Source organism: Geospiza fortis, unplaced genomic scaffold (genome assembly GCF_000277835.1).
Source record: "Geospiza fortis unplaced genomic scaffold, GeoFor_1.0 scaffold120, whole genome shotgun sequence".
NCBI lineage: Eukaryota > Metazoa > Chordata > Aves > Passeriformes > Thraupidae > Geospiza > Geospiza fortis.
In genome coordinates this window covers 1,239,819-1,256,725 of record NW_005054364.1, presented here as the reverse complement: position 1 = coordinate 1,256,725, position 16,907 = coordinate 1,239,819, and the positions used below count along the sequence as shown (strand labels likewise).

At 34.3% G+C, this 16,907-nt stretch overlaps 1 protein-coding gene across 1 annotated transcript in view; it reads right to left on the bottom strand.

Annotated features, from left to right (window-relative positions):
• CNTNAP2 (contactin associated protein like 2) overlaps positions 1–16,907 on the bottom strand; it is a 1,021,786-nt gene that overhangs the window by 532,287 nt on the left and 472,592 nt on the right. The window contains exons 5-7 of the mRNA XM_005424150.2: positions 7,849–8,052; positions 5,433–5,617; positions 2,079–2,222 (exon numbers count right to left, since the gene is read on the bottom strand). Coding sequence (XP_005424207.1) covers positions 2,079–2,222; positions 5,433–5,617; positions 7,849–8,052 — 533 coding nt within the window. The remainder of the gene's footprint in view (positions 1–2,078; positions 2,223–5,432; positions 5,618–7,848; positions 8,053–16,907) is intronic.

Here is a 16,907-nt window from a genome sequence, read left to right as displayed (position 1 = left end):
ACTGCCTTCATCTAGGAATATTATTTTCATTTCACACCCCTTTAAAATCCTTCTTTTCTCTGAATTTATCCTTTCTTTGTAATACTTCGCATGACCAGACTGATTACTTTGCTTTTATTCAGCCACATTATACTGTGTGTGTCATGCCTTTTAAGGGGAAGGTGTGTCTCCTGTTATGTGCTTGTACAGAATCTCCTACAATGGAGCTTTGATCACTGTTGGATTGCGTGGATCCCTGCTGGAGTGCCATCATCATAAACATGCTTAACAACAACAATAGGTTCAAGAAAGTCTATTTCTCTTGCTAAATCAGGCTAAAAACTAGGAGAAAAATGTTTCTGTAAAAAACATAAAAATCCATGTTGATTTAGTTAGAGTAAAATTGATTTTGCCTTTAAAGAGCTGAAGCAATTTAAGTACTTCTACTGAAAACAAAGGTCACTTCTATTTTTCTAGTCATTCTCAGAATTGGAAATCAACAGAAGCATCAAATTAAACTGGCATATCACCTCTTGATGTGGCACTAATACTGCCAGAGCTGTTTGTGTGGATTTTATTTTCATGTTATGGGTAACAGAATTTTAAAAGTAAAGAACAAAACGAAGAGAGAACCAATCCAAAATACAATTTTTCAGGAACTTTACATGCCTGCTAGCTATGTCACACTTTTGAGATGCTAGGATTTTAAAGGACAGGATTTGCACTATAGGAACTTCTTAAGAAACATTTCTGTTCAGGAAGAGGATTTAAGAATATGTCCTACTAACTTGCAGTGGACTTGATTGCGCAAAATGGAAAAATTGCTCCTGCACAAAGATTCTTTTTAAATTCAGGCATTCATCTTTCATAATCATGCTTACATTAAAGCTGAAAATGCCCTGCAGAAAGGAAATCTCTTGTAATTATGAAAAAAAATATTAAAAAAAGGTTAAAGTTTTAGGAGTTCATTGGATTGGGTTGAAAAAATTTTAAAACTGGAATCTTAATTAAAGGAATATATATTGTATTCTTTGCCTTTGACAATGCTGATGAAATTTATGTGTGAAAAGGTTGTAGATGTCAGGCTGTATTACTGAGTTTGGACAGGCAAACATCACACACTCATGATTATCCTTTGGATTTCCTTGACCATTTAGTCATACAATGACATGAAGCTTCAGTTTTACTATCCAGGGATAATCAATCCTTTGCATGGTATCATCAAGACATAAGCATATCTTAACAATTTATTACATAAAGGACAGTGAAATTGTGTAAACCTCCATACTGTTAGCAAGAATTTGTGAAGTGTGTAAGCTTGCACAGAAAAAAGCCTTGAGAAGTTATTCAAACCATCTCAAACTCATGGCAATAATAGATTTATTTCTTACCTACATGCCTTTATATGCCGGCAAGCATTTTCAGAAACACTTAGAACTTAAAACCCAGAGAAATTAAAGTACATTCTTTCTTAATCGCCCTGCCCATAAAGCCACAACTCTGCATATGAAAGCAGCTATGAACACTTAAGCTGCTGCAAAAATAGAGTAAAACCTAATAACCTCTGTAATGTTAATAAGCAAATAATGATTTTCAAGTATAATATCTTGAGGTTTTTCAAACGGATCAAAAAAGACTGTAGAAGCATTCTCATCCAAAGACTTTTGCACTAAAGCAATCCAACTAGCTCAGCAGGGATGGAATATTACCAGGATTTAAAAGCCGCAAGAAAGCTGCAATTCATTTAACAATAAATCTTGTCTGCACTGGTTTTGGACTACTATAATTTGGGAAGAAAGGGAAAAAGCACTCACTGCTTCAGTTGATTTTCTTTAAAAAAACAACAACAAAACTATCTGGCTTACACTAAAGGTTAATTTTTGAAAGATGAAACAAGACTCCAGAAATAAAATGTTCATACATGATAATATTTTTTTTAAAGTCACAAATGTACATACAATAAGATCATTGGATTTGTGGCAAAATTTGCTTTGTGTTTTATATTATTGCAGTATATCAGCTACGCAACCCCAAAAACATTCTATTCTTCTTTAAAAGGAGAAGCAGAAGGGTAGATGACCATGAAATTATGATCTTACCACATTTGAAGGTTCCAATTTCTTCCTCCTGGCAAGGTCAGTGATATTATTGCCATTGTAGTTGATGCTCTCCATGCAGCCTTTGAAATTTTTCCTACTGTTAGAACTTGGCTTGCCAGAAAAAGGCATGCCTCCAAAGGTTATCTTCAAATGAAACAGAAAAATGGTAGATAGTTACTGGAAGGCAAAGACTTTTAAAGAATTTTGTGTACACATTGCTTTCTTTGAACACTCAACCATGGCAAAGTAGAGAGCTGGCAGCACTCTTTACAGAAAAAGGATGTATCAAAATAAATACTGCAAAAGTAGAAAAAAGAATTGTAATTAATTTTAATTATTTATGGTAGCCAAACCGAAGTATTATTCCAATTGTCCAAACAGTGAATAGACACACATCACATGTGAACAGTTCTGATTGATATTGGAAAATAGGCATTTCAAACAAGGACACTGGGACAAATTTCCATCGCAGTATTTTTCTAAAAAAAGTAGACATGAAATTAGCCAGATAATCTGATTCAAATCATTCACTCAGCTCTAACTGTGTGCCAGAGCTCAGACTACAGCCCAGCAGTGGTGGGCTCCAATGTGGCGTGTAATTCCCCTGTAATGCTTATATGTCTGCTTCACCCAGAAGAATTTACAGAATCACACTGCTAAAGATGCAATCCCCTGATAGACAGAAGGACCTTTCACTACCAAGAACATGCTTTTGTCATGTAGTTATAGTCAATGAGGAGTTTCCCCTTGATTTATCAGGTCAAATTATCTCCTTACAGAAGATCAAGACAACCTCTGCAAGGAGTCAGTCATCAAACTCAAATAGGAATTGGTTTTTGTCTTACAGCTGAACTTCATTATCCTGGGTAATTGATTCTGGGTTATCCATAATCTATAGTGCTAAAAACTTAGAAACCCAAATATTTACAAACTAAAAGTGTTTATCTTCAATGAGTGACATCTCTGTCACTCCATAGAGATGATACAGGTCTCTGCCACATAATGGTCTTTATGGAAATGATTAGAAGTGTATAATGTTACATGTTTTCATTAATATTTTGCAGCTCAAATGCCAAGAATAAGGGTCTCATGAGATTAGTCCCTGCAATCAGTGTTAGGTAATTATATCCATTAGATGATAGCGTAAATAGTAATGACAACTTGCTTTCCTGCCTCACAAATGTTCAGAAAAATATCAATTTGTAGTCTACTGCTAAGATTTGGCAGAAAGAAGCTTTTAACCATTATTCATTGTCCATTCCATTTGTTATTACCAACAGAAGGAAAACAGAGCTCTAGGCTGACATTTTCAGTTTCAAATGCATGTGAGATATCAGTTTCTATCTCAAAGAGGAAGCTTCCACTTGGCATATGCAAAAAGCTAAAACTATACAGCTGAAATCTAAAACCTTTATAAACCACACACACCAGCTTTTGAGGATGTAGTCACAAGTCTTGTGGGGACATCCTCAGGTATTGTAAATTGACATGACACGACTTTAGAGAAGAAACAGCTCTTCATATGGAGAATGGAACTGTAATATTTTAATAGTTGTCAAGTATTTTATGCATGTGTTTGGATTAAATGAAATATAACAATTAAATAAAAAGAAAATTTTGAAGAAAATAAGAAAAAGCAAAAAACGTATAATGTGACAATGAGTTAAGAGCAACTAACAAGACTATTTTTGGACCTCGAAAATGCAATCAGAACTAATGTTTTTTCCTTTTTTTTGTTCTTATCTAACTCTTCTGAAAGAGATTAACCTAGAAACTATTTTGTCTATGAAAAATAATTTTGATTCTTTTGACTTTATTCCCTGTTAATCCCAAAGACAACACCTTTAAATTTAGTCTGTGGTGTCTAGCTCCAAAATCAGTGAGATTACAGTGAGGAAAGGAAGGAGATTAATTCTCTTGAGTTCATATGAACTACAGACATATATACACACGCACACTCAAAGAAGTTCAATTAAACAAAAGGAGATCCATGTGTATGGAAAATGAAATGTGTCTTTGAGAACTGCCAGTGAGGTCTCTTTATGCAGAGAGGACGGGAAGGTGAGTGCACTGAAATCAGCTCTTACTGGGGATACACTTTTTCTATGCAAAATGTTTGTTTTTTATATATATATATACATACATACACATGCACAAATTGCACAACCGTGGCTTATGGCATTCAGCCTTTTTCTCATTCACTTAAAAGCCTTTAATAAAATCTATTTATATGAGTTTTAAGTAGCTCCGTTCAGATCTTCAGTGCTCAATAATTGATAGGGGTACAGGAAAATTTGCCTGTTATTTTCTTATTAGAGCTACCAGTAAATAATGTATTCATAAACATTTTTTGGAATATAATCAAATATTTGACTCAGAACCATTTACAATTATAATTACTTTTTTTGGACATTTCATATATTCTTAGTCAAAAGAAAAAAAAACCACAAGTTGGTAAAATAAAAAAAACACAGTTGGTAAAAATAAAAAACACAAGTTAATTCAAACTTTTTTCCATGACATCATTTATATTCAATCTTACATCTTAAAAAGTTGTAAGGGTGGAAATTACATATCTGGTGCAGTCAACCAAATTAATTCTTATCAGAAACAGTTAAGAGTGTAAGACAATATTATACAAAGATTGCAATAACTAATGTGTTGAACTTCATGTACAGATTAGAGGAGCTGAACAAGTTCATAATAGCTGAAGCTGTAGTGTAATCAAACAATAAATCCACATTTAATTACTACCAGCACTTGTGTGCATTAACCTGACTGATTAAACAAGTTTTCTTAAAACTTTTCTAACTCCTCATTGCTTCTTTCACAAATGAAGTTACTGGTGCCATATTTGTGAGAATACAAGGAAGTATCTACCTACCTAAAACAGGACAGATCAAGCTCTGTATTAATAAAAATGTTCTAACCTGCTTCCTTTGCTAAAAAATAAATACTAACTCTTCAGATTAAGGCTTTCTGATTCAAGAGCAAAATTATCACCTGAGTGAAACAACAGATTGCGCCATACTTTTTAAAATACGCTTCCTGCTTACAGCAGCTGCTTTTAGAGATTTTTAAAATCATGTATGCCTTTCTTGCTGAATAACACACATCTCCACTTTAAAACAAAGGGCTCATGATTGTTACACCAGATGGGACTTGGTAGGCTAATTAAGAGAAACATAATTTACAATTAAAAGAGAACACTGTTGGAAATGAAGTTTCAGGAAATGTAAAGGAATAAGTAATCAAAACAAATGTATGAAAAATTAAGAAAACAAACTATGTTAGCTTTCTTATTGGACTTTATCAAAGCAATTTGAACGAGAAGAAAGAAGTTTCACTGTCTACCTCATAGTCCAGGTCCAGATAATCAAATTCTCCATTTGTTCTGAAGTGCTGCATGTGTCTGTCAAGGGTGAGATTGATGTTCCTCCCATGGCGCTCTATGATGATGGAGTGCCAGTGGTGATCATCCAAGAGGCTGCCTGTTGTCACAGATGTGTGGCCAAAAATAGAGCCAAGCTGGTTGCTGCCTGAGGACAGAAACAATAGCATTTCTCACCTCATACAATTAGGTAAACATTTTCCTCTTTCTTTGTCAATGTTTCACCTGAATCATACTAGACGTGCAATTAACTGGAGGAAGTCAGTGTGCTGTGAAGTTAGGATCTGCCCAGTGGAGAGCTGATGCCACTAATACAAAACATCAAGCATCTGGTCACTGAATTGTCTAAATCTATGTATCAATTCATAGCAGCAGTTATTTGTTAATTAACCTAAAAAGCAATTCCAATTTCCAGTTGTAAAGATGTTTTTACCAAGGGTTTTCTGCTTTTGCTCCTACTCCACAGAAAAGAAAAGCTGTCACCTCTGGGCCAGGTCCTGAGCTGCATTGGAACTGTACTGATTTATGAACGTTGGGGAGGACATGGAGCCTGATAAGACTTTGGCAAAAACAGCCAAAATCTCACTCTTGAGTTCTATGTGGCCTTTACCAGTATCATTATACCAGCAAGCAGAGGGGAAAAGGTTCAGTGCAGACTGAACAACAGCAAAAACCATCTTCTGCTAATACAGCTTATTTTGGTATGTTGTCCTGAAGCAATCTTCCTATTCTGGAAGTCAAACTACTAGCAAGAGTACAGTTTTGCAATTCTCCGCTGTGTTATCCAGGGGGTTTTGCCAGTGTAGCTGTGTTAGTCAGAGATCACATCTCATTGCCATCTGACTGACATAGCTAAGCCAGCAAAGGTTGATAGCATGGATCCCAACTGAAGCAGCAAATGACTAATTCAGCAGTAAGTGTAAAAAATTGCTGCACTGCTCAATAACTCAATGCAATCTTCCAAGTTCTGAATACATGAGGACTTAAAGCATTTCTGAGGCTGAGAATTTCTTACCCTTAAGAATGCCTGCAACTGAGACACTAAAGTTTGTGCTTGCTGAAAACACATTCTGGCAAATCCCATTTCTATGGCTTAAGACATTACTTCCCTACAAATGACCAACCTGCCTTTATGCTGAAGGCCAATGGTCCTGTTGGTTAAAAAATAAAATAGAATTGCATGCGTGTCATTGAGCCTCAGTTTCTTCAATGCAAACTCAAATGCAGTGCAAAGTGAAACCTAAACCCACTTCTGTCTCCCCATCCTTCCCTAGTTCTTGGTGTTTGAAAGGAAGTCACTGGATCTCACCAGACAAGATGGGCATGCTTTTCTACTGTGTCCGATGCAAAGACAATACTCAGACAGCGGAATAATAACACCATAAAGCATTACATCTGTTTATTGAGTGTGTGTCACAGGGCCCAGTCCCATTTATCAGCCTAATGATTTAAGAGCATCCTCACCAAACACATATACAGAATTTATAGTAGCTTATAAAGACAGTCTGTGCTGAAGATTGTAGAGGAACAGGAAATGAAAGGGTTACTACTGCAATTAAAATTCTTAAAAATAGGTAGTTACCTCATCATCTGTTCATGTTGATTGTTAGAAAAAGAACAGTAGAAAATGCTAGTGGAAATAAGCATTATTCAATGTAAATAACAAATGGAACAATTTACTCTTCATGTGTCTGTAAGAGAACTAAGGAAAATTGCATGAAATCTTTTTCTAAGGTTCTTTTGTTTGAATGGAAAAATACCTCACACCAGATAAATGTGGGTCTTTTTCATAATAAATGTACTTTATAAACCCAGTCACTTATGAGCCTGTAGTCCTCTACTGGGAGAACTGGAACTACAGTAGTATGTACAGGATTTCATCATAAGATTGCCTGATTAAACAATCTATTTCTTTTCCTTTCCTAGCCCTCCTCAGACTCTAGGAAAGCTGCTGAACTCCAACTTCATGTGGCCTGTAGCTTAGTAGACTGATATTATTTTTTTTCTGCAAGGTTCCTAAGTGTGACCTTTATTCCTCCAGAAGTGACAACAGTGTCCTCTCACATAAAGCCGCAGCTGAGACCAAATATAATTCTGGCAAGCTATTTTTTTCCTTTTTGTTTGCAGTAATGACAATATACTGCTGATCTTGCTTTCCTGAATGATCTTCTTTTCAGAGAATCTTGCAAAGAATAAAAGGGACAGGATGGAACTAAACACACGTGCACACTCCCCCAACATACAGGAAAGGAATTAGCAACATTTTCAACAAAGTGTCTGATTAAATGATGCAGCTTACCAAATTACTTTGGGAAAGAGACCTAAAATTTCTGTGGGAGAGCTAAAAAACTACTACAAAACTAAACAATCAAAACATACCTAAATTTAAATTTAGAACAAGTTTGGCTTTCTTCAGTTCCAAGGTGATATAATCTCCTTGCTGTCCTTCTCCGTGGAAGATTACACCTTCACTTTCAGAGGTCTTAAATTTCAGAGAGATGACATCTTTCAGTGTTTTCATTTTCTTGTTCCTGAATCTGTATGGTAACACTACATGGCCATCAAAATTGATAACATCAGCCCCTAAAGGAAAAAGAAAATAAAATCATTGACAAGTGATTATATATTCCTATGGCCACTGGAAAAACAGACATGCCATATGCAGATTGTACCTTAACAGAATAAAAAATGTGCAAATGTGAACACATTGTAAATACATTTCCTTTTGTCCACAATTTATTACCATAAAAAGTAAGAAGCAGGCAGAATATAAATTTAATCCACATAAAGTAAAAATAGAAACAAATCGGATTTGGGAGGAAAAATGCTACAACTGTACTCAATGACTTTCAGTTTCTCTCAAATACAGTTGCTGCCATGTGCATTTACCTAATATTAGCTCAAAATGAAAGGTAAACATCTGAGTGGTCATTAATAAATAATTTGATATGTCTTTAAAATTCACTATAGGTATCTGCAAGGACTGTAAACAATAAAACATGAGCCCAGAGTAACTGCCTGGCAATTTTAGACTTTATATAAAACAGACACAAGCCTTGTATATTTAATGAAATGACAAGTAAGTTGTGATCTCAACTAATTTTGAGGAGGAAAAAAAAACAACTCTGTCATTTGAAACAATTTTTTTTCATGTTTGGTTTTGTTCAAAATATATGGAAACGGAGGGATGCAAATGTTTAAGGTCATTCCAATATTCATATATATATATATTTCAAAATAACACTACAAAATTTTGTCTTATTTTCATAATGCAATCTCTACTTTAAAGAATGAACACAAATTTTCCACAATTTTCTGGATGCTAGATCCCAGTAAAAATAGCTGCAGAACTGGATCCATTCAACAGATGCATTTTAGCTGAATATTGAATCTTGTTACTTAAGGTGAGTTATGTAAAAGATTTCAAACAGATATTTATCTATAAAAATGTACACATATTTAAGAAATCCCCTTTGTAAGTTGCTAATAATCAAATCACCAGTGTCTTAGAAGCTATTTGTATGAACATTTCATCCTCACTGTTGACAGCTTACAATTTGAATAGTTGTTAAGTAAAATTCTTCCTGTTTTTCAAAAGCATTTATACTCCTGATTGACACACCATATTCATTCATGCTCTGAATGAAAAGAAGGATGGCATTTTATCATCTATTCTTCAACCACATCTGATTTTTTGCCTTCTTCTGTGGTCTGCTCTTCAGTGATTCCTTGCAACTTTTTAAAATTCCTAACTTGTTTTGTTATTATTGTGGGATTTAATTTAAAACTTCCACCCCCTCTCAAGAAACACAGAGACAAACACTTTTCTATTGTGTAATTAACACAGAAGCCTGTTTCAAAACTCCATTAAAACACTATACCTAACTATATATTTCAATTTGAATTTATATGGTCAAATCTTCCTAAATCTGCAAAGACTTCTGAAGAAGTCATAAACTGTGATCCCCTTATTGTTTATGCCAACTAAATTGTGAAGAATTTTATTCGGTACATAAAATATGAGCCTTAGAAATTACTGTGATATCCCATAATTATCACCATACATCTAATTTTTGTCAGAATTCAGCAATATATATTAGAAATATCACTTTTCTTTATAAAACACCTCTTAAATTCCAAATTTCAATAATAAATATGCATTAAGCTTTAAGTACGAGTAGAAGTCTCAGCCTGATCTGGTTCTTCCAAATGACAAATTCCAACCATGGGAGTCAGCTCTAAGTTAAATATCAAAATGGTATGTTGTATTTGTTGTGTAATAAATCCATTTAGAAGTTACCAGCATGAAAGAGGGCACATTTACTTGGGCATAGATGCAGAAGTATTCAGAAGGAACAAATTGAATTTCAGAAGTGTGCTTATCATGGCTCAAGTAAATCCATTACTTCTGGAATGATTCCTTTTTTTTAAGAAACAAAGTAAATTGTTAGAAAAATAATGTAACAAAGATTGTATGAACCAGTTGGTTTTGTTTGCCTTGCAAGCTGTCAAGAGATCTGAGAAATTAATTCTTGAGATTTTTGTATATAGTTTATGGGAAAAAAAAAACCAAAAGCAACTTTTAGAAAAACATGAAATCTGTTTATAGAAAAAAATGCAGTATGAAAGTCACCCTTGTATCACAAAAATCTCACCCTTAAGTACAGTAAATTTGCTATAGAGATCCTGCTCTTTTGAATCTACATACAACTGCCTGGCACAAGTGTTATAAATGAAAGAAAATTGATGGATATTACACCTTAAGTAACCTTCATACTATATATACATCATAAAAAGATGACTCCACATGCAATGTCTGAGTCTGTCTTTCATAAAATTTCTTAAATTTACTTTCTGATGGTTACAGAAACTTCTGTATGGGATATATAAATTTTCCCCTAAGGCCAGCAGGTATCACTTTGTAACATCTGAAAAAGTTGGCTTAATAGTCAGGGGTCTGATGCAGAGCTGATCAGGACTGTGGATTCACAAGACGTCCACAACAAGGCAAGTATCCCTTCTGTTCCTACATCATTGTTACAGTTCCATAGGTGTACTCATTCTTTGAAAAAAATTTATTTTACACACTTTAACATAGCTGAGTAAAAAGGCCATATTTTTTCCAGAATCTGTCCCTGAATTTCCATGTTTTTAAAATAATTCAATCAAAAAAAAAAGCTGCAGTAATCTTTGATTAAGCAGATTTTTTTTTTAGGCATGGCTGTACTGTCAGCATGGGTCTGAATGATAATTCAATCACCTGAAGATTACACAGCAATTATGTTTAAGAGTTATCATATGTAGACTGTAGTAATGACTTGTGTTCTTTCTATGATGGCACTCAGATATTTAATATCATGATAATTACCATAGTGCAGAATGCTGCTCAGACAGTAAACCATATAATTCCTATAATTGCAGTGTAAATATATAATTTTTCTCCTCCTTAGCCACTCATCTATCATCATTAGTAGGAAAAAGACCTAAGCCATCACATGAAGTATGTACACCTGCAGGCAGTGACTGTTGTCAGAGGCTACTGCTGCAATGGAGAAAAACTTCATAAGAAATGATAAAGTTAAAAAAAAGACAGAGAAAGAGAAGAAAGAAGAAGAAAATGAAGAAAGAAGGGGGAAAGAAAACCTGAGAATTATTTTTTTAATTACATGGAAATAGGAAGTACAAATCTGATTACTTGCAATTTGATTTCTGCCCTACTGGATTTCCTATTATATGGATAGATTGGAAAACAGTGTTAAAACAGTAAAAATATAATACAACTTTCCTTTGGCTAGGTAGATATGTTAGGCCTTATCACAGTAAATACTTGAGACCACATTAAAGTCCTTTCATTAGTTAATGCATCATCAATTTTCCTCTAAAAATATCACAGAAAACCTAGCAAAGATTGACAGGATATTGGGTGATAAATGTGACCCTATTCACAAATCTCCAAGGAAGTTAAATCTCCAGCCACAGGTCTTCCTACCTATGCTTTTGTCCTGTACTTCTGGCTACATGCAGGATTTGGTAAAATTGATCAGGGCATCAAATCTATTTGATAGTATTTTATTTGATACTCCAAAACAACTTATCAACTAATTACAAAGAAACGGCCCCAAATCAGACTCAAGCTCCAGAACTTCTCTATTTACTCTGTTTCTTCTGAAAGAAATATAACTATCTTTAATGCCAGCACTTTAAGAATGAAGAAGTGTTCATTCACAAAGACTCATGAGATACTGAGACTTTTTCACAGCTACTTAGCTGCTTTGATCAAGGTACTGCCTGGAGTTACTAAAACATCCCTGCTTTGTGACACAGTAAAATAACAGTGATCAAAACAAAGCAGAACAGCAAAGTGTTTTCCAGAAAAATGTTTACCATACCGTGAACAAAAACCATGGCAATATGTTTCTCCTCCTAAATTACAAATTTAACATGTACACATATTTTTAAATTGCTACTGATCTCTGAATGATTGACTCTTCAAAGCCTGTACAGAATATTTCAGTGGGATTAAAGATATAAAAGTTCTGTACCACTGACTGACAGCGACCTTCAGTGAAATTTTCCCACTCTGTTATCTCTCATCCATTTTTTCATCTGCTTAAATTGTCTGTTTAGACTAAATGAGCTTTAGGGAAAAGATCCTCACTATTAGCATTCTTTTCTTACCCCATAGTTTGAACTTTACATCTGATGTGCTAGTATAGTAATAGATGGTAATAGCCATACACTGAGCATCTACCATCTAAAAATATCAGAGAAATACACAAAAGTATCTTTGCCTGGCCTAAACTATACCATATCTGTAGCTTCACTTATAGCTATTAGTGACAGGTTCTAAAATATCATTATGGGAAGTATAAGCACATAAAGAGTGTATTGTTTACATATTTTAACAGAAAAAAAATGTTTTCTTCTAACAAAGCAAGGGATAAGGCTCAAAATCACACCAAGAATAAAGCCTCATTTTGTTATTACTCACAAAAAAATTACATATACAGAAATTTCTTCAGAATATCCTGATCTACTTTTTCAGTAGTTCCATATGCTGTCGACATGATAGCATGCTGAATTTGCCACTGGGGTCTTTGCAGCTCGAGCCTCAGTGGAATTAAGTTAGCTGAGCTCGTGTTAGAGATGCACTGCTACACCTCATTTCACCAAAAAAAAAGAACCCTAAAAAAAAAGCCATGGCCCAGCACAGCAGTCCAAAGGCCCAGCACAGCAGTCAAAAGATTACCTCCTCTTTTATGTTTTCTTACAGTGAGGCAGAGAGCCAAAGGTACTGTGTTTGAGCACTGCCTTCAGGCACTACAGCCCAGTTGTAAGGACACAGGCAGCTCTGGCCTCAAGTCTGCTGCAGCCAAATTGACACTGCCTTTACTCCCTTTTTCAAAAGTCAAGGCACCTGCCACAAAGGAGCAAAAACGAATACAGATACAGATGTATGTTGCATTTACAATAATGCATACTTATTCATATTCTAGAAGCACATGGTGAAAGAAAATCAATCTTACGCTTCTCTTGCCTGCTTAGTTTCCAATGCACTGAGTCTGAATCCTGTTGTTATCTGCCAAGTGATGTCAATGTTTGAAAGAGAAAAAATACCTTTGCAAGATGTGCCATTTTTTTTCTCTCTTTTCTTTACATTACATATAGTGTACATATGGCAATGCAGTATCAAAGTAGTAAGAGTTTTGTCAAGGTGTGTTTTTAACTCAATGCTTCGGTAAATGACACGGACCTTACTCTCACTTTTTAGATGCCTGCCACAAACTCTCCAAATAAATCTGTGAGGAAGTATTTCCTAAGGTATTGAGAATGCTTTGCCAAGTTCTGAGTGCAATATCCACTTAAAATATATAAAAAATACTTGTTACTTTAAAATTTTTTTCCTGAATTTCAAAGCACAGACATTTTTCCCTATTTTTATCCTAATAAAATATTTCTACTAAAAATTTGTAGTTATTATAATGGTGGTATTTACAATTAATTTTTCTAACTCTTGTGAAAATGTCTATAAATATGTTGCTTTGTCATAATTTTCTATCTAATAAAAAACAAATGCAACAATTCAAATGAAAGAGAAGTAGAAGCAAAATTCAAGAACAAAGAAAAACAAAAGAATATAGAATATATATAAAGATATTAATATAATGACTATGGCTTAAGTTGTCCTGGGTCTCCAAGTGTATGCATGTGTGTGTCCTCCTGCTTTATTTTTTTTTTAGTAGGAAAATTGGGTTCTTTCTGGCACTATTAAATTAAATTTTTATACAAGCTAATTGTTCCTTAAAACAAAAATTTTATGACAAGTTCTGTGCAGTTTCAACTAACTTGAATTAGTTGCCATATATGCTGAAGAAAACACTAAAGCATTTGAAAATTTTATGAACTTAGATGAGGCTTCAGAATACACTACAAAATTATTTTCTTAAGGGTGTGGGTAAATAGGATGATTTTTCAAGAATTTAATGTAAAGTTAATGATTTTTTGGTCGAAGATTTTCAAGCAAATTTTCTTTCATTGACTCTTCAAATTTCAAAAATATAAATAATTTAAAAACTAAATGGGAACATATTTATATATGCTCTGTTTTGACTATAAGGTGGATAAAATAAAAAGTGAACATATTCAGAGTATACTTTGCAATTCAGTTTTAAGCTTATGCATTCTAACCACAGTTTGCAAAATAAATCATACTGAACAGCACATAGTAGTCTCCTATTGTGGACTACTACCAGTGCCAGAGAGAACTAAGACTGTAACCCAAGATAATCTTCATCTCAGACAAGAACTATTCTTTCTACAATCTATTCTGCTTTATGACTCCAGAAGGACAATTACAATGGATGCTAAGAGATACAGTCTATTTAAAGTAGTCTATTCCTAGGGAAGAAAAGAGATTCAGCATCAATAAAAAGAATTCTTTGATAGCTGTACATGAGTTTTTACACTTCGAAAAGTTTTCATATGTGTACCTTTATATGGTTCATTTACAATTGCGAAAATTAAAATTCAGGCACCTTGCAACTATGAACTATATGCAACAAAATATTCTCTATGATTTACTATTCTTTAGCTATGGTACTTTAAAATAAATCTAGTAAAAACAAACGTATAATTCAAACACTCTGAAGAAAGTCTGCTTCTTTTGTATCTTATCATGCGGATTTACAAGCCAGAAGCATTCCTTGCAATTGTAAATACGTTTCATTCTGTTCTTCATTTTGAAACCCATCATTTGACAGTGGATCTCAATGGGAACATTAAAGTATATCATTAAACTCTAAACCTAGGTACAGTACTTAATTTACTTGAAAACAGCTAGCCTCTACTAATGTTTTCACCGTTTATTAAAAAGCTAAATCACAAGAGCTCCAGGTCAATAAAAAAAGACAGCTCTGACTCTCGCACAGTAAATGGCCAAAACAGGTCTCAATCCTTATTACATTGCTGAACTTACTCATTACTTAATAAAAGAACCACAGCAAAGAAAAAATTTGTACCATGTCTTACAACATTTACACTCAGCTTACTCAGTGAATAAACGGTCTACAAAATGGACAAGACAATCTTTTGAAACATTAAGGAAATGGATGACTAGCTAGAGCTTTGGTTTTAATATTTACAGCTACATGAAAACAGAAAGACACACAGTTGGCCCACAAAATACTGCTTTAGAGGTTCTCTTTTTTAGATGATGCCACCCAATTCAATAATTTCCTGGTATACAATCTTTCCATGTCTTTTAATGTCTGGATGCTCTCAGAACACCCATTACTCAAGACCAAATTCTTCTTTCTCAATCATGTTCCATATACTTTATTCACAAAATCACTCTCAAACACATATTCTTTACTTCTTCTACCATGGAGCTTGTATTTTAATTGAACTCTCAAAGTGAGCCGCGCAGGCAGTGATTAAGGAGTGTGGAGCATGGACTGTTTCAAGCTCCTGTGCTCAGTTAAGTCTCATACAGTAAAAATCTCACAATTGTCATTCAAACTTCTACAGCTGACTGCAAAAAGCACAGAGTGCAAGACTGAGACAGGCCTGGCCATGGAACACTCACATTTATTATAGTGAGTAACCTCACTTTTACCTAAGGGCAAAAAATGTGTGTCACTAAACCCCATTTCTAACAGATGTCTAGTCCTTTATTGCAACTGTGAGTCTGCTGCTGCTGCTAATTCCATCTTGGTGTACAAATTCATTTTATGGAAACAGAAATGAAAGTGAGCTGCTACTTTTAGCTAATGTATCTCAATTAAAAATTATGAGTTAATAGAGGAAAATTCATTAGCATAAATGATAGCAGAACACCTTTGCATATTTATACAGTTCAGTTTCACAGTTTTACTTCCAAATTAATCAGAGATTAATATCTTGTGTTTAGCACAACATAGGAAAAGTAGACCACTGGAACTCGATTGTGGTCAAATAATTCAAAATAAGTAATTCAGTCAAAAATTTTTTCCTCTCCTGCCTAACATCCAATATATCTAACTAAGATCATGCATACTGTATTCCTTACTCAATGATGTCTTGCATATTGTGATGTGAGAAAGTGTTTGGATACCAAACTTGTAAGCCATAAAATCTGAGCCCCAAACCCACATGCACAGATGAAGTGTGAACTTCTTGATGGCTGAATCCAGCGTTTACTATCCTTTGTATTTATTTTAGTTTACTCAGTTTAAAAGCCCCACTCATACTCAAGGTTAGAAGTCAAAGCTTTATTTCAGATGATCTACATTCATTAGGTTCTGCCTTGGTTCAGTGGAAGTCTAACAATTTAACATGTGAACAGCCTCCAGGGCTACTGGATTAAGGTGCTACTGTAAAAGGGCATACAGTTATCAATATTAAGTGAATGAGTGCTGTATTTGAATAAAAATTAGCAAAAATGTAAGGATTGATGGTACTACATCAGCATCACTTGCAACACTGCTTACATTCTGGGAAAAAAATCCCAGAAGGATTCAACATAAAGCAATATGAAATGCTTAACTTGCATTATATCACACATATAAAGTGAGCTACTTCCCTGAGAGGGAAAAATAATTTTTGTTGCAAAAATGTTCACCATGACAAGAAGTACATCAGGTAAGAGCACCAAGTCACAACATCCTGAAGGTTCAAAGGGATCTATAGATTTCATCTAGTACAACCCACATGCTCAGAGTTTATTTGTACATTTAATTCTGCCAGAAGCACTGAGTTTCATTTAACTGGGTTTTCACCTTTTTTCCTTAACTGAACAAGGAAACAGAAGATTTGCTTTATTGACAAATGATTTTCTTTGTGTTTCTCAGACTGCAATTTCCAAGGTCAGTGATATATTGTCTCCCTCCCTACAGCCATACATGATCTATCTATAACTTCTAGCAGGGTTTACAGTTCAAGAGTTCCTGGTGTAGCAGAGC